Source organism: Pithys albifrons, chromosome 5 (assembly GCF_047495875.1).
Source record: "Pithys albifrons albifrons isolate INPA30051 chromosome 5, PitAlb_v1, whole genome shotgun sequence".
Lineage (NCBI taxonomy): Eukaryota > Metazoa > Chordata > Aves > Passeriformes > Thamnophilidae > Pithys > Pithys albifrons.
The window spans coordinates 67,855,299-67,880,640 of NC_092462.1; the positions used below are offsets into that span (position 1 = coordinate 67,855,299).

Here is a 25,342-nt window from a genome sequence, read left to right on the forward strand (position 1 = left end):
ATAGCAAAAAGCCAAAGTGTCTCTAGTGAATTTGTCTGATGTCATTTTCTATTCACTTGGCTTCCATTGGCTCAGTGAAAAAGCCCTGAGCAATATTTTCTCTGTAGGGCTGTGATGGGTTGCACTACCTTAGGTAACTCCAGAGCTCAGCTCTTCCAAAAGGTTCCTGACTCTCTCATCAGTGACCTGTGTCCTGCCTCCCCAGAGCCCTTCCTTCCATGCTGGTGGTGCATGACATTTGCTTATTAACTCTTCAGTATTGACACTGTGAGCAAGGTGTTCAGCTGTGCCTTGTGGAGTTTTGTGTGCCTTGACTGCGAAGCATTCGATATGACTCCACATTGTAGAGGTGACATCCAAACCCCCCTGAAGATACAGTTCTTTTGTGATGGATTTAAATCCTAATCTGGGTTTGTTTCTCCCCACAGAGTCCAGAGCTTTACAGTTGCTGTAACAGCAGCTGTGCCATTGTGCTCTCCTGTGCAAAGGTAGATTCAGATCTCGTCTCGAGGGCTTAAGAAATGTATTACTCAGCACTATAAACACTTAATTAACAAAAACTAGAAGGCCACTCTCATTTCTTTGCAATGAGGCATTTTTTGAATCAAATGTTTTGCCAGTTTAGAGTAGGTTACACAGTTGTCATTCAGCTGTTTGGATGTGAGCCTTTAAATTGCTCAGTTATGTTATAAAAAAACGTAGCTTGGTGAAAAGGTGTCAATCAGAGAATCAGAATAATTCAGGCTGGAAGGAACCCCCAGTGCCATCTGACCTTCTGCTCAGAGCAGGGCCAAGTTTAGATCAGGTTTCTCCTGGCCTTATCCAGCCATGTTTTGTTTGTCTCTAGGAATGGCGATTACACAAATGCCTGGGCTCTCTGTCTGACTGTCTTTAGGGTGATAATTTTTTCCTAAAATCTGGTGGTAGTATCCTGTGTCACAGCTAGTATTTGCTGCCTCTAGTCCTACTGCTGTGCAATTTGGTTCCATCTTCTCCACACCTTCTCACTAGGTAGTGGCAGATTGCATAAGGCACCTTGAAGCCTTCCCCTCTTCAGGCTGGCAGTGCCAGCTGTCTCAGTCTCTCTCCATACACTTTGTGGTCCAGCTCCTGGCCATCCTGGTGGCCACTGCTGGATCCACCCCAGTGGACAGTTCACATCTGTCTCGTGCCGAGGGGCCTAGAACTGACCCATCACTCAAAGTTTGTCTCACCAGTGCTTAGCAGAGGGAAAGGAGCATTTCCCAGGGCTTGCAGGCAATGTCCTTCCTAATGCAGCTGTTGGCCTTCCTTGTTTCATTGCTAGATCATGGCCAACCTCTCCACTGGGATCTTTTCTGCAAAGATGCTGTTCAACTGCTCAGTGACCATCATATACTGGTGCATGGGGATACTCCTCCCAGGTGAAGAGCTTTACATTTGCCCTTGAAGTGCTTCATGATATTCCCATTAGCTGATTTCTCCAGCCTGGTGAGCATCTTTGCACTCAGCTCTCACTCCCCTCCCACGTACAGACCACTATGATCACAGAGCTGAACACTCTACTGAACAAGAAGGGTTGAAAGGAAACAAGAAGGTCACACAGTTAATGCACAATGTGGAATAGCTGAGTCTCACTCACCAAATCTAAGAGGGTATTCAGAGTAAAACTGGTTTAACAACAGGCATGATAATTTACGAAATTATTATTAAGCGAGCAAATTAACATGTGGTGTTACAGAAGGTTTGGAAAAAATATTAGTAGGCTGTTGGTTCAAACATGAAAGTGCTAAACTCATAGACTGTGATGTGCTCTAAAAATAGAGACTTGAGCCTCTGCATCAAAAAACTAATGCTTCCCTTAGGAAGACTTAACCACGTCCAAAAAGAAAGCTTTCTGGCTGAAGTCCAACAATTGTTTTTTCAAAAGTCCTGTAACTAACTTTCTTTTCAGTACTTTCTGGTAGGAAGTTTCTTTTTAATCTTCCATTTCTGTCAAGGAGTGATGTGTATTCAGAAATGTTCTAAGTTGAAAATTTATGTGATTTTTGTACTTACTGATCTCAGAGGACAAAAATGACCTGTTCATAATTTATGCTGCATGGCATAAAACTTTAAACAAAGACCTGTTCTTCAATTCACCTTCCAATTGTGTGTTTTCAGTCCCACATATTTTCTAGATATGAACTCTTGCAATATGGTTTTTCAGTTTATTTGACAGAGATGGTAACACAATTTAGGAGATGCTGTGCAGAAGAGCTGGAATTTGCCAGACCTTTGTCCGAAGTCAATGGGTTATGGGGTTTTTATTCAAGCTATAAATATCTACACTGTTTGCCCAAGGTCTCCCTGCCCTACATCAGAGATTTAAATACTGCCTTGATATTTTTACTAAAAAGGGCTTCACAGCCACAGGAACTGTTGAGTCGTTTGCTTCCCAGAGGTACCTAAAGGTTATAAACAAATTGTTAAACTCCAGAACTGTCTGTTTTTAAGTCCAAGCAGAGCCTGAATCCAGGTGAGGATTCCTTTGGGATAAGCATCACCAAGACAATGAAGTGACTGCAGATCAAGGTGAGTGGTGGGTTAAAAAGTGTTTTCAGACTGTAATGAAACAGAATAGAAAATATAATGACGTCAGTGAAAAATACAGCAATATCTTCCATGTTGTGTTCCATATTCCCTGGCTCTCAGCCCCAGAATACTCAGTTTACACAATGACTTCGACTATAGCTGCTGTCAAGCTACCAAGTCTTTACATCATGGTGTAACCTCTTGAGTATCTAGTGTGAGCTGAAAAGTGGTTAGTTGGAAATCAACTGTTGAAGTAAACCCCCAGGCAGTGGTGGAGTCTCCTTGACTGTTCATCACTTGAGGTCTAGTTGTTGTTCCTTGTGTAGGATGCACAGCTCCCTGGAGAGAAAATATTGCTTTTCATGAGTTAACCACAAACCTGCCAGCAGCAAGACAAATTTTAGTGAAGATGTGAGCAAGAAGGTGTGATCCAGAGCACAAATTTCTAAAGAGGAGGCAGCAGCTGGTGCGGCTGCAGCACTATGGAGAAACACCTGGAAGCTGTGGGAGACTCTAATCCAAGTGGGACAGCATGATGCTGTTTGTCTGCCTCGTAAGGGCTTTCTGGGCCAGCTTCCTAGGAAAGCTGTATGTGAGATAAGGGAGGTGACTACACCGGGTGTTGATGAGGCCTGAAGTGCAGTGTGTTGAAGCCAGGTTTGGGCACTGCTCTTCAGCCCTAATAGCAGTGAACTGGAGCAGGTCCAGATCAATGAGAATCATGAGCAGTTGGTTCCTCTGAGGAATAGTTAATGGCATTGCATGGCTTTAACGTAGAAAATACAGGACTGAAGGCAGGAACACCCAAGTCTACAATTATTTGCTGCATGGGGCTCGATGCTCAGTTCTCCTCAACAGCTGCTGGGATGAGACAAGAGCAACCAACTTAACTTTCAGTGAAATTACCAGAACAGTGGGGTTTCTACAGACTCTCACTAGCACAACTTGAGGCATTGCAGTTTCTGGTGTCGGCTGGAGGTTGCTAAGCCTGTAGCTAGCAGCTGTGACAGCTGCTGCAACTCAGCAGTTGATGTGTTAATTTAAACCAACACCATTCATGCTTTAAGTTATTGTGCCAGACTACACCACAGAAGAATTTGTGATGAGACCATGGGCCCTCTCTCACGCAATACCCTGAACAAAGCAGAACCTGGCAAGACCAGGTTGCTCAGGGCTTCATCCAGCTGAGTTCAAGCACTTGGCATCAGGATGGAGATGCCACAACCCCTGGACAATCTTTTTTACATTTAACCACTTCGAAACTTACTTTTTAAAAACAATTTAATATAATTTCCCATGTTGCAACTTGTGTCTATTGGCTCTCTGATCACGAGGCAATCATTAGTGTTAGTTATTCCTTAGTAAATCCTCAATTAATATCTTGTTTCTTTGTGACCACCTAGTGGCCTCTAATCTGATTATGCTGCAGAAGTGGAGGACACACCCCACTCCTGCTTTGGTCAAGTTTGATATTGTAACAAGACTCTGGTACCAGCGGAGCTGCAGAGATGCTGCTCTCTCCTCACATGGGAGCCTCTCTTGCACAGCCCTGCTTGGCAGCTCTGGAACAGCTGCCTTTTTACAGGGCAGCGTAGTCATCCCTGTCTGTAGTTGGTGTGCAGTGGCTGAAAGCACTCTGAGATCCTTGGGGATGAAAAGCTCTGTAAAGACTGGAGTTGTTTATTATGATGATTACTGAAATAAAACTTTAAAATGCCTTAATGTAAGGAGTTCATTGAAAGTTTTACAATCTGGGGTGTTTTATGAGGGAGAAGCTATTTCCAAGAACCACATTAGAGTAACTCCCCCTTAGGACAGTGCAAAAGGAGAGTTCCAGTGTATTACAAAATTAGCATGGCTGTAGCTTTCTAAGCTTTTAAGATCCCTTGGTATCAGGGGGAAAGGGGAAAGGAGTGTCAGGCAGCCAGAACAGGAATCTGTTTCTATTGGGAAACCATTAGAAAGATGCAGTGTGATGGCTGGGACCCAGGGAGAATTTAAATGTCATCCCTTTTCTGTTAATAATGCATAAACCATCATTGTATTTTTTTAATGCAGAGCCCAGAGGAAAATAATCTCTCTTGATTGAACTGGGATGTAACATTTTGGACTAGAACGCAGAAGTTCTAAGTTCAGGGGTCCTGGGCAGTATGGACCAGCTGCTGGTGCTCTCCACTCCCATTTGAGCATCTTGGGAACAAAGGGATGAGGATCCTACACCAGAAACAGTTCAGGGGCTGCAGCCTGTTGCTTTGAGGATTGTCTCAGATGCACTACAACCCCCAAGAGGAAAATGGGATGTTTACTGTGAAGCATTTTTCATCTCTGGACCCTGAGTGGAGTATTTACCACCTAGATCCAGAGTCACAGGGTTGCCCTGCACACTGTCCCATAGGTGATGGCAGAGTACAGCCTCCACGGTCTTTACTTTGGAAGTTTTGTGAACGTGGCTCCAAGGAGGTGTGAAGTTCTGGGTTTAGTGATAAAATTGTGCTAACAGAAGTCCTGATGCTTTATGCCACATCAGCCTAACCCACATGTCCTTGTGGCTTAGAGCACAAGGTCTGGCTTTCCCTCTTTCCCTTTCAAAGTTCAGATCATCTTTGTATGAGTTTGTGCCAGGCATGGGAATTTGCCTTTGGCTTGACAATGCTCAACTCTTCTCTGTTGCAAACAAGTCGGGAAAAACTGCTGTAAAGTTTTGCTCTGTTATGGTCTCTCTAGTGGTAGAAAATATCACAGTCCATTTCTGCTACACACTGAAATAGGAGACATGCCCCTTGCTTGGTGTTTATGATGTCAACAGACAAGGCATGAACAAGGATTTGAGTTCAAAATACAGAGGGTAAAGCAACTTGGCAAGTCAAGACACATGCAAAGGGGCAAATGATGTGTCCCATGTCCCTGTCAAGTGTCCCATCTTATAAGAGGCGCTGTCCTGCTCATGTTCTACCTCACTGCCTTTGAATTGCTCTTTCTGCAATACATTTCTATGGGAACCAATTTATTTACACAACCTGCCCTCTCTGTGCCTGAACTAGGGAGTAAAACTGATGGAAGAGAACTTAAATGGTTACTAATTAGCAAATGGTTCATTAATAGAAGACATCTGCTTCATATTAGGCAGGGAGAGATGAAGAAAGCTGAATCTCATGTCCCCAGGGATTTGCTGGTTAAGGAGTCTTCATTAAACTGGGAATCAGGCTCTTTTAAAGATTGCTTTTTTCCACCCTGGAGCTGCCAGTGTATTGAGGGCTGAGTGCTGGGAATACCAGTGATGAGACAGGGCATCACACAGCACAGGAAACTTGGCTGTGAAGGATCCTCATTCTGTTATGTGAGGGGGTGATCCACCCTGCCCTGCTTCCTGTCTCTGCCTCATCCAAATTTTCAACATTGCTATGGGCAAAACCAGGTAGCAGGCTTCTGGATTTGGAAGGATGAACTTCTGCAATTAATTCAATCAGGCTCAAGCCCAGTCTTTAAAGCAGTGATGGGAGCAGTCTCCTTAATCAGGTATCCAAAACCCCTCCCAGGACATGCAGCTCACTCCAGGGAGGTGATGGAACTGAGAGTTTATTTGATTTTGTGAAGTTAGGATGTAAGATCCAAATTACTGGAAGGACACTAACAGCTGAATGACCAAACCATTTTTATAGCCCTTTGAATAGTTGTCTTCCTCAGTCACCTGGGTGCTCTGAATCCTACTGAGAAAGTGTATTCCAGAGCAATTATTTCACTCTGGATGAGAGCATTAACTATTCCACCCTAAAATGACTGTTACTGTGGAAGAGAGTCTGAGCAGGGAGCTATTCCTGAACAGTGACTGTGGAATGGGTTATTCTGCAATAGCTATTCTGGTGAAGTTCCTCCTGTCATCAAGGTGTGAATCCCTGCTAAAGCACAGGTGGGAACACACCTGGCACACAGAGCCTCTGGTTCCATGGATGTCTGTGTGGCTGCAAGGATGTTAACATTGCTGTCTCCTGGATGTCCCCCCTCTGTTACACATTTTATGCTCTTCTGTCTCTCCACAGGTACACGACTCTCCTCCCCCTCCCTTCCCACGGAAAAGTTGATTGTTTAGTCAATGTTTCTTAACTCTCTTGACCTCTGCCCAATTGGATGCAACCCCCTTTTATTTTAACTGCGTCTGGTATTTTTTGTCAGTGCTTCTTGGATTCCCCTTTTCCCGGGATGGCCGATGAGGCTGAACCGCAGCAGGAGCTCTCAGCCCCGCAGTGGTGCAGTGAGAGCATCGCAGCCTGTCATTAGTCCGTGTTTACGGTCGTCTGAGGCAGCTTTCAGTCGGCATGACAGTATTTTCCTGCCCGAGCCAACTTAAGTTAATTTGGAGCACAAGATTTCAGAAGGTAGTATCGAGTCCTTCAGTGAAATCCAAATAGATTGCAGCTGTTCTGCACTCTATTAACCCTCTCATTTTGCAATTCTGTCCAAAAGAACCAGGGGGAAGGTCAGAGAAACCTAGAGGCTGGCAGAATTTTGATTCCATAAAGTCAAATGCAAGCTGGAGGGGGTGTAAGAAATATTTTCCTGGAGCAAAGCAGCAGGTCGGGGAGACAGATTTCCTTACCTCCGCATGCCCCTTTATCCATAATTAATGATTAATGTTTTCTCCACAGTGCAAGTAAACGTGTTCCCTCATGGGTAGTTTCTGAAGCACCTCATGATTTTGGCTCTGAAGTTTTTAGCTGATATCAGCTCCCAGGAGGATTTCTGTTCCTCAAGGATGGGTTCTTCAAAGTAGTTGCATGAAAAAGTAATAAGAATTAAAAATACCATCTCCTCCCATCTTTCATTAACAAAATCTTCCCAAGACCTAATACTGAGAAAACTACTTGATGCCCTTTGGGACTTTGCAAGCTGTTGACCTCAACAGTGCTGTGGGACACAAACCAAAGCAAGAATCTTGCTCTTTTATTATTATTGTTATTATTTTACATTATGTTAGCTCCCTGTTGGTCTCTTAATGGATCCTGGTCCTGTTGTCCTCTAGGTGTTTGGTGGTTTCTCTTCACTCAGTCATTGCTGTGTTTCTTCTTCCCTATTTTATGTGGCTTCTATGCTTGGAATGATCATTGGTGTTTGCTGTTCACCACATGTAAGTGTGTCCTGGTCTTCAAGTTCATGACAAGAAACCAAACCAGAACAAATCATCTTGATGGTATAAAAAATAGCCAGTTATTTGCCTCACTGGGATAAGAGAGGAGCTGAGCAAGCTAATTGTGTATGTTCACTTTTTCCAGCAAAGAAGAGATTTCCCTTCCCTAACTACCAAGCTGCCTGGCAGTGGCCCTTTCCTGCTGAAATATCCCAGCTTTGCGCTTGCGTCCTCCCTGCTGTAGAACCCGCAGCCCAGTGTGGGTATTTCCGTGCAGTGTCTGTGGCTTGGCAGCAGTGAGGACATGACTAAATCCAGAGCCTCCTCAGGATTCTGTAGGAAATGAGACACTTGCAATTGCTTCTGGAGAAGGGCTGGGATGTGGTTACACGCTTTGGCATCAGCACGGGCTGCTGTGCTGATTTCAGGATTTTCTCAGTGTAGTTTGTATCACAGTATGGCGGGAATGAGATTAAAGATAAAGCCTTGGGGATTACTTCTGGAAAGCAGCTACATTCATTTTGCTTTCCTTCCAACTGCATCATCTCACCAAAAAGTCACACGGGAGCACTGGGGCATCTTTGCTACCTACTGCCATGAGATACCCTCAACAGCCAAATCCCTCCTGCTGCTCAGTCTCTCTTCCTAAAACAAAAAAACCCCAAACAAACAAAAAAACAAAATCCCAAACCCCAATTCAAACCAACAAACTAACCAAAAAACCAAAATAAAACAAAACAAAAAAGCCAACCCAAAAAATTCAACAGCCCCAAAGACCAGATTTCTTCTCTATTTTCCCATCTCCAATGTATAGCTTTAAGATGAAAGGCTCCTTCTCTATGCTACTTTCCAAGAAAGTTGTTTCTGCTGGGGTATTTCCTTATTAATATCTGTAATGCCTCTTAACACAGATTTCTTTTCCTCTTCAAAAAGAACAGCAGAAGTTCAAAAATATTTTTTTCCTGTAGAAGTCCCTCTGATATATTTGAACAGTAAAGGATGAAATAAATTTTCCATGCAAATGTCAAAAGAGGAAGATCTGGGATGCCTTTAAGCTTTCTCTAGCACTAGTACTAATAATCCACAGAAACTTTCTAAGATGAGACTGTGTACCAGGAGTGTTTTGCTCCCCTGAAGCTCTTGGAAAACTCAACTTTTCTGCCTCTCGTTTTCCCTGTCCTCAAATCACAGGTTGTACCACAAACCCAGATCAACTGCAGATGCTCAACTGATGCCAACCAAAACAGCTCCTGCACAGCTGGAGTTGGCCACGTACTCATCTGTGCTTGTATTGCTTAAAACTCCTACCCTTCCCCATATCATCTCTCTTCTGGTGATTTGTTTGGTCCTTCATGCTGTCACATATTGATTTATGCCATTGCTGCTGATGGGATGGCCTTGCCTCCCTACTCTGCTCCTGCCATGCTCTACTCAGCAGCAAAGGTAATTACCAGTAGCAGAGAGCAAGAGGTTAATTCCAGACTGCTTTCCTCTGCCTGGACTAGGCATAAATTCTCAGTAGAAACAACTATGCAAGCAGCTGCCACTCAGTACAGAAATTAATAATTCCATTTTTAAGAAAGCAAAATTTTGATGCAGTGCATAAATGGAGAAGTAATATTTAAGGTTATTTTTGTGGGTTTGGAATTAAACCTTCTATGTAGAGGTTTAAGTACTGATCATCTCAGTTAATTTTCATTCAAAACCCAGTATGGTATGAAGGGAGGAAATATTTCTTAAAAACATCTAGAACAATAAGTCTGATTTTCAGACTGATGGAAGAATATTAAATATATGTTTTCCTCTTTCATTACCTTTTCTTTAATTAATATTATGCTTCTAGTAAGGGGAATGAATAATATTTCCCAGTTTGGCACTCTGTTTCATTAAGCAAATTGCTTGCTATTAAATCAAACTTAGTTGACTCCTTCTCTGATTTAATGGTTTTACCCATAGCCCATGAAACAGGCTGATGGCAATACCATCAGAAGGGGGCAAAAGTTGTGCAGTGAAGGGAGGTTTCTCCTTGTACCCTTGATAGTTTCAGTCCATCAGCAGGATGCTGTGCACACAGGCTCAGGTTAGTTTGTGCACAGGTATAAAAGGCATGGAGAATCTTGCACAAGATGTGAGAACTGCATTTCTGTCCTGCTGACTCAAAACCCAGAAGTCAAAGAGGACCAACACAGACTCCCTATGACTCCGCCCTTCCCTGGGCAGCCTCTTCCACTGCCTGACAAGCCTTTTGGTGAAGAAAATTTTCCTAATATCTGATCTGAACCTCCCCTGACACAACTTGTGGTAATTTCCTCTCATCCTGTCACTTGTTACCTGGGGGAAGAGACCAACCTCATCTCACTAAAACCTCCTTTCAAAAGGTTTGTCTTGCCTGGCAGTCACCACTTGCAGTAGCTCATGAATTAGTGAGATTTTTGCATAATTTGGTGCAGCTGGTTATTTTGGAGACACCATGAAGGGAATGAGAACATAGGCTGCATAGTCCATGGCTTTTATCTGATGGTCTAAAGCCAAAGTCAGGATCCAAGTGTTACCCCAGTGATCTGATTTCTGCTGTGAATCTGGAGAAAAGCCCAAAGCAATAGCCACAGGTCTCAGGAATTGTTCAACAGAGCTGCAGATCTCAGCAGCAGAGAGGATGGGGGACTGCCCAGCTGAAATGTCTCATTCATCTAGTAATTGCAACTGGGTTCACCTGGAGAATGCTCTGCTCCAAACCCCAGAATGCCGAGGGGTGTAGTCAGGACTGTTTGCTTGTGCAGAGCAGCCCTTAATGGGAAAGTCTCTGAAGCAGCTGCAGATGTGGATCAAAAGCATGTGGGAGGTTGCACCAGCATCAGGCACCTGGCCAGGCACAGCGTGGGCTGGCACTGCATGATTCCAGTAAGTGAAGGAGTTGTGACAGTGATGTGGGAAATTTAATGTGAAAGCTGAGTTTGGTGACAGAGTGGGTCAGGAGAGACTGCTGGGGATGCAGTGGAAAACAAGGGCAGTGACTGGCTGAAGAGGTTCTGCAAAAGGACCTGCTTCGAGGAGCACATCTTTATTAATTGTTTCTTCAGTGGTCTTAGCATGAAAATCTGCTGTTTGCTGTTGGGAATTCCTTTCTTCAGTGCGTTCCCTGCTGCCATGACTGCCTGTTGTTTGGGCTGTGCCTTGCAGTTAACAGCAAGATGCCTCAGGTTGGGGTTTCACCTGAGCTGCAGAGGAACAGAACAAGGCTGAACTAAATGTGGGAGATGCATGCCCTCAGGAGAGGACAAGGAGCTGTTTTGTGAGCCATAGGGACCGCTGTCCCAGACAGGTCATAGGGGAGTTAACATGATCGTCCTCGTTTCCTAATTTTTGGGTTGATATGGGGCCTCAGGTGAACAAACACACCTCTTAATAAAATATTGACATCATGTTTATGTTTATTTGTCATTTGACCTGCAAGGCAAAAGCAGTGAGATGTTCAGGTAAAAATATTAGCACCTTTGGATGAAATTTCAGGTTTGGAATTAAAGCAAAGGTGTCAGGAGAGGAGAGCAACAGTTGTTGCTTGGTGGAGGAAAGTAACTTTTTCAGAGAGGATTTGGTGTCTGAGGAGGGACTAAGTAAAGGATCAATAGGAGAAACCCTAAAAAGCAATTTTTCTAAACTCTTTTATTTTGTGCGTATCTGCCCAGGCAGCTCACACTGACTTGATCCTGAACAATTTTTCTGATTTTAAAAAATTGCAACAAATCACAAGCCATTGCACATGTTTTTCCCTTGAAACACTCATGTAGCTGCATGTCTGATTATAATTACACTCCTGTGAAAGTTTTTGGTGGACCTGAGGACTTAATCCCACAAGCCTCACTGATCACATCACTGTACGTGAGAATTTATGCTTGTGGGATTAAACCCTGCCTTCAGCAATGAAGCAATTAATTGGTATAAGCAGAAAACATGCAGGGGTGGGGGGAAGAAGGGACAGGCTAAAACACTTACACTGAGTGAAAAAAGATCTTTCACTGCTGTGGGTACATTTCTCTATCAGTAAGGCCAGCCCAGGCTCTGTGCTTAACAGGCAAATGATGATTTACTTCGCTTGACCCAGAGAGGGAAATAAAACCTGATTTTAATTCCAGCTGCATAAGTGTGTGTGTGCCAGAAGTGTTTTCCCAGAAGGGTCCCTACAGTTCATCACTCTGGTTTGCAAATTCCCTGATAGCCAGAGAGCTGCTGGGGCTGTGGATGGCTGCAAGCATGGGAGCAAACCACTGCCACAGCTGGGGAGTGACCACCCACCCGAGATTGCCGTGGGCCAGACCAGCTGGACACACTGTGAGTTAGTGAGGAGTAAGCATGGGAAGGCAGGTTTGACTCTGAGTCAAGGGCTGAACAGAAAAGAGATGAGCTGGTTCAAACGCTGAGCTCTGAGTATTGCTCCTTGGGAGGTGTTTCTGCTGAGGCTGAATTGCAAGACTGTGCTGGTGTGTGAGTGCTTAGGAAAGGGATTGCACAGCCCAAAGATGTCCAGTTTCCTCCAATGACCTTCACCAGCTCAACTGCAGATTTTAAAACACCTTCTACTAGTTTGGGGCTGTGATCAGAACCTTGCTTCTGTGGAAAGGATCTTTGGTCTGTTCTCCTGAAAACCTTCAGGATGCTTCACCCAACACCCCAGCACACAATCATGTAAAGATGAGGTTTTTCAGAGGAGCACACCTTCACCTCTTACTCTGAAGTAACTGTGAAGTTCAGAAGTAAACCACGCTGAAGTCACCTGGTTATTGGGGAGATCTCATCTGTGCTCTGATGGTTCACCTGCTGATGGTGTTAATCAGGAAAAACATGAGTTCACTTGTTGGTGCCATTATCCCCTCTTGTAAATTATCACTGTCCTGTTGAAGTCAACTAAAGATCCAAACTGAACTGTTTATCTTTCCTCTTCCACTGCGAGGTGGTAAACTAGTATTTCCAAGAGGCAAGAAAAGCAGTTTGGAGCTGGTCCTTAGCCCTTTCTGCTGAGCAGAAGGCAATCCTTTGCCTTCAGTAGATTTTAGAGTAGTGAAAAAGTTTGGTATTGGCATTGCAAATCTGTGGAGTAGCTTTAGGTGGCTACAGCCTTGATGGCCTAAAGTTACTAACCAAGTAAAGTTGGACTTTTTTACTCATCTCATCTGAATATTTGGGGTGGAAGGAAAAAAGAAACTCACGCACCTGGACTTTTCTTTCCACCTGTATATTGCCTGTGTTCAGAAACAGTCTGTAGCACTTCTAGAGATGGAGGGATGGAGCTGGAGCAACCTCAGTTCCTGGGACATTAGGATGGGCAACTCTGACACCTTTTGTTTCAGAGATATTTTCTACAGTATTTATCTTATCTGTTTCCAGTTTCTTTGCCATTGTTGGCTTGGAGCAGAAGTGGGAAGCTCACCTGAAACGGCAGCAGGAGGCAGCTTCTTTCCCATGTTCTTTTGTGACCGCTGACCTGCATGGGGTGTCTCTGCTGAGAACTTTGATGCCCATATTTGAATAAGTAGATCACAGACATTCAGGATATTCTGCCAGAAGCCCCAGTGGTTTGGGAGATTTTCCAAAGCTCATGCCCCTTCTTGCTTTCATTGATGTCCGTCTTAATTATATTATATATACACCATTCCTTGCTGCATAAAAAAGTGTTTCCACAGTTCTGAATGTGTGAGAAGGAGGTTTTGTTGTCTCTTATTACTCACGTAATCAGGCAGTACCAGTAACTTTATGTAAAGGACAATGAAAATAATTAGATTGCTTTTGGCCTAACTGTTTGCAAACTTCAGAACTCCCTGAATTTAGATGAATTTCATGATTTTTTAGGTTTGCTGTAGTCTCTAGATGAGTTCATCTAGTTAGGTTGATGGTACAGCTAGTCTTTTTAGGGCTTTCTGTCCCTTTGTTATTATATATCAACCTCTTAAGTCATGAATTAAGCCGCTGACGTTAATAATGGCTGGGAAACATTCTCATAGTTAAAACTAGACCAGCCCACAGGCTTTAACAGTCTGCAGTGAAAACGTTTGTCACCAGTTCTGTGAGCAGTGGAGTGTGTAAGTCTTAAACAGCAATGGCTCTATAGGACTAAGGAAACAAATGGAAGGCTTGCTGTTTTATTAGCTCAACAAACTACATTTCACTCCTGCCTCTATTTCCCTTTCTGCGTAGCAATGTATGCCCTGTTCCCAAAACGCTCATGTAAACAATAGGGAGGAAAGCCTTTTGTGTGGCTTTCGCTAAGATTGCAAGTTGTGTGGGCAATGCAACTCAACAGAATTTCAATGAGATTTGCAAGCCTGTGTGCTTATGCAAAGGGAAGTATTTCATAATGCCTGTTCTCTCATTATTGACTTATTTTTTTGCACACCGTGATTTATATGAAGGCAAAAAGGAAAAGTACTTTGACAAAACACTCAAGGCTGTCTTTGAAGAAGCCAAGGAATTTTTGTCTGTGTAGACTTATCCATTCTGTAATTAAAACGCTTTGATGCAAACATGACATACTCCACAATTTGTAAACTGCTGCTCTGCTTAGTGCTCCAAAGGTCCTGTCTCTTTACATTAGTCAATGTTCTGCTCTAAATAGTACATTATGTATTGTTTTGTAGACCACTTGAATTATTTTTAGTTGTTTATTTTTTAGTTTTGATGTTAAGTCTTCACCATTTGGCTCCAGATGTTACTGAAGAAGTTCAAGTTCCTGTTGTCTGTCCTGTATCCTCATTAATTCTTTATGTCTCCACAGCCATCATTTTATTATGACAATGAAGAGAGATTTGTGTGCCTCTTGCAGCATCCAAATTGATGTTCATAATGAGCAATTTAAAGCTCTACCTACCTTACATTATGCAAAGAATATGCTGGATGAAATATGTTTGTGTGTGTGCATGGAACGGTCTCAACTTGAGCAAAGCAGTGGGGTTAAACTCAGTTTATGCTGGGTGCTCCAGCAGCCTTTAAATGGAGGACTTCCCATCCTGCTGCTTGCAGACAGCTTTTTGCAGCCTGACACTTGCACATTTTCATTTGGGCTGTGTGTTTGCTCATCTCCCCCAGGAGTGCAATGTCTGGCTTTATGTACTGGTGTTAGCTTAAGGAAAACACAGATCCTGTCATGGTTGATAAAATCTCTCATTGCATAGATGGTAAGGCTAAGAAAACCCCAAAACCCCATCAGAAAAACCCCCAAACAAACAAAAAACAAACACTAAAAAAGAAAGAAAAAGAATCCAAACCAAAACAAAAGTACTTTGGATGTCTCCTACAAGGTGTGACCTTATTGCTTTTACATTTAGAAGTTTCAGCACCATATGAGATTATGATGGAGGTTAGCAAAATGTTTCTCTCCCAACATTTTGTGTCTCTGGAGTTTTGAAGGAATTGGCAGACTTTCTTATAAGAAAGCAATAAGAATGTCATCTTGCCTTTTCTCTACCTTTACCAATAACAGGAAGCTACAGTCTTCATCTTGACTCCAAGGCCATGGGAGCAAGGTGTATGGTTGAAGACAGAGGGCACAGGGTGCCATGTGGGTCAGAGCTGACACATGTCAGACAGGCAGATCTAGGGAAGGGGAAGCAAAACCATCTCAGTCACAACCTATTGGTAAGACAAAAGCAAGTGGTGCACATACCGTCCGAAAAAAGAAGCTATGTTGCATTGGTTAATGGGCCACACTGGAGTGATGGGGCTGTGAAGTGTGAGCTTGTGGGCTAACCAAGACAGGATAATGCCTCTTGCTTGACTTCTTGTAGTGTGGGAGAAGCCTTGTGTAGCAATGATGTGCAGGCCAGGGAACATCTGTATTTGGTGTGTGCAGCTCTACCTTGCACACAAAAATTTGAATGCATTCTGTTAAATTTTGGAGCTTTACAGTGTTTAAACCCTTGGATTCTTCATCTCAGTCTCCTGCTAGTACCAAGTAAAGAGCCCATTGAAGTATACAGAATGGAAGAAAGTTAATAGAAGAATGTGGAAGAGGGAATAATATAAACAATCAAATATCTACCAAGGTCAACTACATTTTTCCTTCATTGGCTTGACCCTAATGTGGGTCATTACTTATGAATATCAATTTTGTGCTACTACTGTAGCAGCAGAACCTGGTCAGGGAAACCTCTCTGGAAGGCCCATGTGGGTAGGCTGGACAAGCCTGTTCCTTGGCAGTCATGGATTTAGATATATTGGAGTAGTTGATCATGGGGAGAGTAAGCAGGTGTATCTCAGTGGGCTGAGAGTGAGTTGAGATTCCTGGCATGGTGGTGGTGACTTGTGGAAAATCCTTTGGGAATGACAACTAGTCCATTTCCAGTAAAATGGCTACTCTGGATCTCAAGGGGCTATACTCTGACTTCATCTACCTGATGTGCTGGCAGTGGTGGGGTGGCTTCATGGAACCTGTTCTGGTAGTGAGGGCCATGTTTATTGGCATCCCTTTGGAAGAGGCAACAAGCATGATTAGCATTTCTAGTTCAATAATAAAGAACAGGACCATGGAGTTTGGATGTGGGACCTTTGGGGAGTTTCCTACAGAGGAACCCAGACACCATGCCTGCTATGGGAACTCCTTTTTTGGGGAAGGTACTTAGGAACGATGGGAAAATGGGCTTTGAGAATCTGGATCTCTTCACTGCACAGTTGCAGAACAGCTCATGGTGCTTCATACTCTCTCTGAAATGCCAGGTATGAACTTTCTCAAAGCACATTAGCCAAAATGTTTGTGCCGTAAAGTGGGACCCTTCCCCCCATACTCCATTGTACACCAAAGGAGGACTTAGAGAAGCTGTAGTGGGCAGAAAGGTAACTGGCCCAGGAAACCTCACCAGCAATAACAGAGACACTGCTGGTGCCCTTGACATCACCACGGCCCTTTGTTTTGGTCTTGGCACATGCAGGTGATGTTGGTCTCCTGGGAGTGAGAGTGTGAAGGGTAGCTCTGTAAAGTGGTTTGTGGGGCTGGGGTCCCCTTGTCCCAGGGCAATTCCTGTGGGCCTCTGTGCCCTTGTTCCCATCCACACTGCTGCAGTCACTGCTCTGGAGCACTGAGCAAAAATACTGCTTCCAGTCTTGTAATGTGCTGCCCAAGCAGATGTAAAATATTTAATCTGGCATTGCCAAAGGGGTGCTTTATGACTTATGCCAAATTACATTATATAAACATAATTAAAGGGTTAGCTTTGTTTGAATCTGTCATTCTAAGCAATAAAGATGTCAGATAATTTATTGTTGCGTTTTGATACTCACCCTATGAAGCTAGTAACTGTTTTTGAGTGTGCATGTATGTATATGTGAGCAGAGCGCATGGAGCTTGTCTGTCTTAAAGGTGACCAAGTCTGAAGATGTTGCTGATAGAATCCAGGAACACTGTCTGCTACAAAACTGGCTTCCAGAGTTTGCTTTTGAACCTGGATACCTGCAGTTCTAAAAACTAGTTGAGAAGGTTGAGAGGGACAGGAGTCCCTCCTCGTGTACCAGTGGCAGCAAGGATTTGGGGAGGGGAGCAGCACAACTGGGACAGAGCTGGGCTTGTGCTGACTGAGCTGTATGCATTCAGGGTGAGACATGACCCCTGCAGACCAGTAATTTTCAAGAATTGGCAAGGGTTTAATAACATGAAACATCAAAAACACATGATACCTGTCATGAAAAACAAAAGCATTTTTAATGAGTTGTTTCTCCTGTACTGTAGACCCTTTGTGCCTGATAGGTTTAATTTTGTTTGGTAGCAGGTGCTTCACTGAAGATCCAGCATTTCATCTGAGTGTTGTCCTTGTTTTAGGGTGGAGGAGCAGAGTTGTGACTAACTGGGTTATTGAAGATGGGGGAGGATTTGGTTGGGGACCTGCTTGTGCTGGGGGTACCAGATGGGAGCAGCTCTGGTGTAGATGGAGTAAAGCAGGGGCCAGAGCCCATGGCATGTCCATCCTCGTCTAGAAGGGAGCTGGAGTGGTTTCAGCTCATGATAGTAGGTGCTTCTGGACTGGGGGTGGTGCAGACTGATATGCTGGATACACAGATTCTGGAGCAAAAAGCACTCTCCCTCTATTTTGAGACCTGTATTACAACCACTAAATCAATGGAAACCAAACCCAAATACTATCAAGTACAAGGACAAATATTTTAAAGGTTATTTTAGTATTTATAAAAAATATTAAACTAGAAAGTAAAATATTCTTTATTAACTGTCTTAGTTTATAGCCACATACATGGCCTCTCTACAGGGGTACAAAATGTAAAGATGCCTCTGAGTCCAAGGCTTGCATTATCAGTGTCTGAGAATATTTATCAATTAGTAGGTGCAATTATTGTCTTGAAATCTTCTGTTAAGATAAACTTTGTTTAAAGTCAGCTTTCTTTATGGCTGCAGTTGAGTGCTCTCATGGGGCTGTACCATGCTGTGTGTTCACCTATCCAGAACAGCGGGTTCACACACACCTGAGTTTGTCAGTGATTCACCATTCCTACAGCTTGAAGTGCCCTATTTAATACTGAGGCACTACTGTTGGATGCCTGAAGAGCCCAAGCATACTAGAGAATTAAAAAAATAGTTCAATTAAAGACCAGGGCAAAAGTAGTTTCATGGGTTTTCTGTTTCAAATTAAACTCTTAAAAGCCTCTTTCCCAAATTTCTTCCATTTGAGTTTTGGAGCCAGTCCTAAATGCCGGGTCTGAAACCCCAAATTGCACCACACTTTGTGCCCACATCAGCGATGGGATGGATCCAAATAGCAGATATAACCACACTGAAACCCAGGGAAGTTTTGGGTCCCCTGCCCAGGTTCAGCAGGGCCTCTTTGCCTTGTGGATCCTCTCTGCCATCCTGGATTCCCATCTGTCTCTCCACAGTCTCCCCATCCCACCTCTAATCCACCCAGAGCCAGTTTGGGTAAATATAATCTATGATATAATAGGATCTGAGTTAACTTTAAGGACTGGTAGGGGTTAAGCCTTTTATAAATTCAGTTAAGAAATTAAACTCAGTGGGAGACCTGCAATGCTTCCCAGTTGTTTTCCAACTATCACAACATCAGGCCTGGTATCTAGGGGGGTATCTGGCTTTGTAATCTGGGGTTTGGTTTAGGCTCTTCTCTACCCAAAATATTATTTTAACCACTCTTTGTATTTCATTTCCATACTTTTCCTTTGGTATGCTTTGAGAAAAGATTCTGCCAAAGACAGAAACGCTTTGAGCCTGAAAAACATTTTTTGCTGTGTAAATGGAAGGCAGTGTTTTGCTTGGCTTAGCTTGTGAAATACATGGCACAACCTGCATGAAATATTTGAGGCTGCGAGGAGACATGAGCAATTCTCAAAGAAAAAAAAATAAAAAAGATAGTTTTCTTTCAATGGTCTCATTTGCTTATAAGCCACACCTAGACAAGAGATGTGGGACAGAGCAAGGAGGAAGAGTTGATTTATGAACTTGTAAAATTAAAGTTATTATAAAGTTTAAAAGAAACAAAACAACCCCCCCAAAGAGCTCAGACTCATTGCAAGGTTTCTACATATGTGAGCAGGAATTAAACCATTAATGTTTGATAAAAATTCATGAGGCTTTCAAAGCACCAGGGGTGAGATGAAAGCTCTGCCTTATGTACCCAGGCTGTGGGGGAAAAGCGCTGCCAAGAGCCCCTGTCTTCACCTGGGTGGGCTTTTCCTGCAGAAAGTCACAGTTTGGGGTGGAAGGCTAATGAGGAGTTAATAGGGTCAGGAGACCTGCTGGCAGGGCCCTCTGGAGTTTTCCAGTCTGACTTCCAGCTCCCAGCATTAAAAAAACCTGACAGTAGTCAAAACTTCTTGACACCACCATTCATATCAGTAGCCCATGCTGTGGCTGGAGCAACAGCTTGTCCTTCATAGCATGCTGGTGTGTGTTCCTTAGCATGTCCATGTGGTAATTCTGAAGACTCCAAGATATAATTTTCCTTGCCATTCTCCCCAGCCCCGGTGCAAACCTATCCAATAATCAAAAAAAAAGATTAGAAACTGCACTTCTAGCAGAGAGTGTTTGAGCATAGATGTTGTCTACAGTTGTTCCTATGCCTTCTCTTCTCATATTCATCGTTTCCTGATCCTGGAGCAAATCTCAGTAGGGACATAGATGTTGCACTGGGATGAGTGAGAGAAAAGCCATCAAGAAGAGCTTACAGGACAGCTGGTGCCTCCCCAGTTCCTCCCAGCTGAATCAACTTCTCTAAACTATCAGCCCTCCAACTATTCAGCCCGATCTCTGTAGTTTATCTCCATTTTGTGCTTTTATCATAACTGACGGGAAAATGATTCCTTTTGAATGGAAGAGACTTTCTCCTTCTTAGACTCTGGAAGCAGAGCATGTGCATGTGGCCCTGGAGCTTTTGTTGCAGGAGTCATTAAGTCTGTTTAATTTGGCTGCATTGCTTTGCCTGGTGCCTGATGCATGTCAGACAAGCAAACATCAGCAGCCCAGAGCGTGGCCACCCTCCTGCAGGAAGGACTAGGCTTTAGGAAGGGGAAAAAGGGAAATAGAAAAGGGAAAACTGCTCTCAGGGAGTGACACTTTACCATTGCTTGATTAGGAAGCTTTAAATAACCCAATAGGGATCAGGCAGGAGCATCACTGGCTGTGCTCTCTATCAAGAGCAATTTGTTACAATTATGAAGTGAGCAGTCACTTCTTTTAAGGCCATGCACAGGAGCTTCAGGGTCCCATGGATGATGGACTCAGGCGTTGGAAAAGGATGTTTTTGCTTAGGAGAGGGAAAACATTGAGTGGCTGGTCTCAATGAGCTGAGCCATGAGGGAAGGACACTACTTCACCATGGCAGTACAGTGATCACACATCCCCCAGGATGTGCCTGTTTAACTGTGTTTCCATATGGTGTTTGGGAGAGAAGTAGCAAGCCCACTGCCCTGAGTGCTGGGACAGGGGGATGTGGCTGTCAGGATGTGGCACTGAAACACCCACCCAAGGCAGTAGAGGTCACAGGGCACAGGGGCCAAATTTTACCAGAGATAAAACAAGGGCAAAGGAGAGAAAGAAGAAATCCATGGTCCTGACCAGAATGGTCAGTCCCCCTGATTCCAAGTGAACATTCTGTTGCCAAGCAACCGTTCAGTTGCCCAGTATACATCACAGTGGGGTTGGAGTACCCATAGGGTCTGTTATGGTGGTTGGAGTAGCCATAGGACCTGTATCCACAGCTTGAGTAGCCACAGGGCCTGGCATTGGGGTTGGAGTGGCCACAGGGCTGCAGAGGCCACAGGTCAAGGAAGGTCCCAGGAAAGCAGAGGGGCTTATTCCCTGCCTGGAGCCTCCCACGTACTGCTGAGTGCAGAGGCTTGTAGGACACCTCCAGGGCTGACTTGGGAGAGAGGCACTGCCAGCTCCCTGTTTCCTGCTGGTGGCTGGAATGATGGACACCTGGAGCAATGAGCAGATGATGGCAGACTATTTCCTCACTCTGTACAGGGTGGAACTCCCACACTTGCTCAGGTGAGCAGGCTCTTCCACCAGCCTCCAGCCTCTTCTGTCTTCTCCATTCCTCCTTCCTCTGCTATGGTAAACTCCCTTATTTCCATCACTTCTGTCTCCTCTTGTACCTCCCTTCCCCAGTACTGTTCCTCGCTGTAACATTCCCTGCTCTGTCAAGGGGATACCCACTGGGGAGGGGTGGGGATGCCATGCTGCCAGGTGGGGTCTGAGATTGTGTTGGGTCGCTCTGCCCTGTCATCCCACCTGGGACACAGTCCAACACCCAGAGCAATCCAAACACTCTGCCAAGGAACTGGACCCAGCATGTAACCTCAAGGAAAACTTCTGTGGCAGGGAACTCAGTGTGACAGAGGACGAATCCCAATCCCAATCTTCATTTCTTCACCTCCTGCAGACTAAGAAGGAAGCTCAACAGGTGGAAAAGGCTCTGGCAGAAACAGATGAGGTGAGAAAGTTGAGAGGGCTTGTATTTTTTTGGAGGGCAGCACCAGCAGGCTGGTGACTGGCTCTGGGTGCAGCAGCCATGCCACCCTCTCTGTGATGCTCCAGGCCTTCAGGGAGAAGATGAAAGTCATCACTGACAGGTGGAGGGACCTGCACACCAAAAAGGCTCAGTTAAAAGACCATGTGAAGAAATCGGAAAAAATTATACAGGTACAGCAGATGACATGACCTTGAGCCACACCACCAACTCCTCCCTCCTTTGGGGAGCAGAGTTTCAGGCCAGTACTCTTGTTCAAGCCTCCCTTGAGCCTGGAGGTGTGAGAAACAGGAATTGCATGGCACAGACTTTTGTAGCTCAGATATGGAAAAGTTAGGGCTTGGGTGAGAGAGAGCTTGTCCTGCACCAGTGGGATCTCCTGAGGACACCAAATGACCCCCTGGAACAGTCTCAGCTTTGTCACAACTGTTGACATCCAACTGCCTTCCAGAGAAAGATACAAGTAGGTCTGAAAATCAGAGTGCCATCCCAGGCACTTTGTCTCGAAGACCAAAGTGTCAATGCAAGAGGGATGGCCCTGTGAAACAGGGAGGGAAAATACTCCCAAGGTGCTCCAGTACTGGTCTCTATGAAAGTATGTCCTTCCAGTGCTGTTAAGTGATCCAACTCCATCTTCCCTTGCCTCCCTTTCCCTCTCTCTGTATGTGCATGCATGTGTGTGTGTGTGTTTGTGGGGGAAACCACCAGAAAAATGAAGAGGAACGAATCCTAGCTCTGAGGATAAACAGCAAAGAGAAAGAGGCCAACATGCAAAAGGAGAGTGAGCTTTTGAGAGCTAAGATGGAATTAGAAGCCCTCAAAAAAGAGCACTGGAAACTCTGCAAAAAAGTACAGAAGTACTCCATCTTCAAGAAATACCTGGAGGATGTGGTGAAGATCTCACAGGTGAGTTTGAATGTGAGGGAGGCAGACCATGGCCTTGGGGAGGGCCTTACATAGGTGTTGAAACTGAAAGAGATAAGGCAATCCCAGGACACTGGTCAAACCCGGAGACCTCAGATGGGATGGGAAGAGGTTCCCTGCAAACAAGGTGAGCCACTGGGAGCAGAATTAGGGTAAGAGAACCAGAACAGGAATTGAAGGCTTGAGAAAAGGGAAGAAAAACCATGAGAAAGAGGAAAAGCTCCAGGCTGAGGGGAACGGGGACCCCTTTGTGTCACAGTTTCAGGTCACATTGATGGTTTGGGAGAAGTGAGAAGTGGCCTGGGAATGGGACCCAGTCTTGTCAAAAAGCTGTGCCCTCTCTCAGGGATGTCAGGGCATCACTCCATGCATTGTTTGTACTCCTGCCAGCCCAGTTGTGGCCTCCCATGTCTTGGGGATGGGGTGCTGGCAGCTGCAGTTGTGCTTTGTGCTTTATCAGAGCACTGCTCGCCTGGAAAAGAGGTGTGATACCTCCACTTGTTTATGGCAGCTCTGGGTATGGCACAGTGGGTTGTTGTCATGCAGGGAATGTAACAATGCTCAGGAACCAATTGGGGCAATCATCCCATGAAGAATCACAGAATCAGGGAATAGTTAGAGCTGGGGAAGAAGGCAAAATCTTTCAGCTGGTGGAGGTGTTGGCCCTGGTAAGGATAGGGTGCCAAATGGCATGGGACCTGCAAATGGTGGGGGGAGGGCATGGGAATACTAACACCAGAAATACTGTGCTGCAGTTTGAGAACATCCCAGAAGTCACTTCATGGTACAAGTTGCTGGTGAGGACACACAAGGACCTTCTGCAGTCACAAGAGGGACACAAGGAGATGACTGAGCAAGACAAGGTGCTCCTGGAACAGTACAGGGCAGAGAAAGAAGCTGAGATGCTTCAGTATAAAAGTGAGCTGGTGCAGCTCGAACTATGTTTTGACCAGGCTCAGAGTGATGTCCTCCTGTGGGTAAGGAATTGTGGGGTGTACAGAGGAAAATCTCCAAGGCCTGACTCTGTCAAGACCAGCTGATGGTTCATGCTTCAGCCATGAGGTCATGACAGGACCCAGTAGCAGTCTTCATGATGGGAGAAGGTTTCTAATTTCGTCCCTCCATGGGGCTGCAGAAGGAAGAATGATAGACCAGGCCTGGAGCTGGTTTGCCACCAGGCAAAGCTAGAAAGCACCTGTTCTAGGAGGGTGGCAGTGGCACCTACTGCTGCCAGGGCATCAGAAACCCAGTTGAGGGTCAGGTGAATGGAGCCTGTGGGGAGCACATGCCAGAGCGAGGAGTGCAGGAGATAACAGAGATGGGGAGGTTCCTGAGCAAGGAGCAGCTGTGGTGGTTGCTGGATCTGCTTCCATCACGCCAAGTTGAACCACCTTGAGCACAGTTGTGGGCAAGGCCAGGTTTTTCCTAGCTAGGCAGATGAGTGTGGACGTTAGGGTCTCCAAGCCAGGGTGTCTGGTGCTAAAGCAGAGTCCTTGCTGGGGCACCTCCCCATGCTGCACATCTCTCCTTGCAGGAGACTTACTGGGCTGATATCCAGAATAGGACTTCCAAGAGAACCAGGAAACTTTGGACCATCAAGCTGGCCATCCACAACCTTTTCCAGTCCACCAACATGTGGCTGAATGCAGAGTGGAATGTGTCAGTGGATGACAGCCTTAGGCAGCTGGACATGGTAAAGCCAAGCCAGAGCCCTACTCCTTGCCCAGAAACAGGAGCAGGAATGACTCTCAGCTGCCCAAAGGGAGTGGAAAGCCCACAGGCCCAACAGATACCTTCCTTTTCACTTGGGCTCTCTCATGGGCATGGCGAATGGGCAGGGGATACCAGGCAAACTTGTCTCTTCTGAGGAGGCAGAGCAAGGTATAGGTCCTTGTCTGGCAAAAGAAGTGGGAGCCAGGTAGGCTGGGGCAGGAGATGTCATCGCCATTGCCAAATCTGGGTTTCATTCACTCATGCCCTGAACTCAGACTGACCCACAAAACTCCATTCTGGTGGTGCAGATGCTTAAGGCAAATGCTTATCCTCTTGTTCAGTTTGATTGGTGACATTTGCCCTCCAAAAGGGCCAATGAACCTCCCTCTGTCTCCTGTTCCCATCCCTGTACTGAGCTCTGCCATCTTTCTTTCCCACCCTAGATAAAGCAGTTTATCCAGCACTTCAAAGACATCCAGCTCTATTGGGAACAAGAAGAAGCATCAGCTGAAGCCAAAAGTGACCTGGCCTGCCCTGACAGTGAAGGTTCAGTAGGTTGGGAAGGGAAAGAGGAGAACTCTACAGATACTGCGGACTAAAAAAAAAACAACAAACAAAACAACAACAAAAAACACCCAACTGTTTTACGGTGTCTCTTCATTTCCTGGGAGGACTGGACACGTTAGAGCAACTCCATCCCACAGCTTCAGCCCAAACACCATTGGGGTGCCTCCTCTTGCAGATGGGATTCCGGTTGCAGGAGAGAGTGTTCCTGCAAAACATGCAAGATTGTGAGAGCAGGCTGAGACAGGAATATAGTCTCAAACAAGGATCACTATAAGTGTTTACATTTGGACATCCCACTCAGCCTAAGCTCTTATATATCTGAGAGAGATGTCACAATGCGGTGGGGAGACTGTGCTTCAGGAGAGTTTCAGAGTTTCCATCACCACACCCAGCACATCAGTGGATGTGGATTTCTCCACACAGACATGTATTATGAACTAAAGCTCTCCTTCCCCCTCAAGCTGTTAGGGAAATCATGGAGAATGGACAT

General features: G+C 45.0%; 1 protein-coding gene across 1 annotated transcript; it reads left to right on the forward strand.

Moving 5' to 3' along the window:
- The first annotated feature begins 21,087 nt into the window (after positions 1-21,087).
- Positions 21,088-24,884, forward strand: LOC139672660 (coiled-coil domain-containing protein 42-like). The gene is given in 7 exon segments (XM_071557105.1): positions 21,088-21,167; positions 21,501-21,612; positions 22,357-22,554; positions 23,328-23,549; positions 24,107-24,286; positions 24,289-24,453; positions 24,729-24,884. Coding segments are annotated over 7 exon segments (1,113 nt in total).
- The last annotated feature ends 458 nt before the right edge of the window (positions 24,885-25,342 follow it).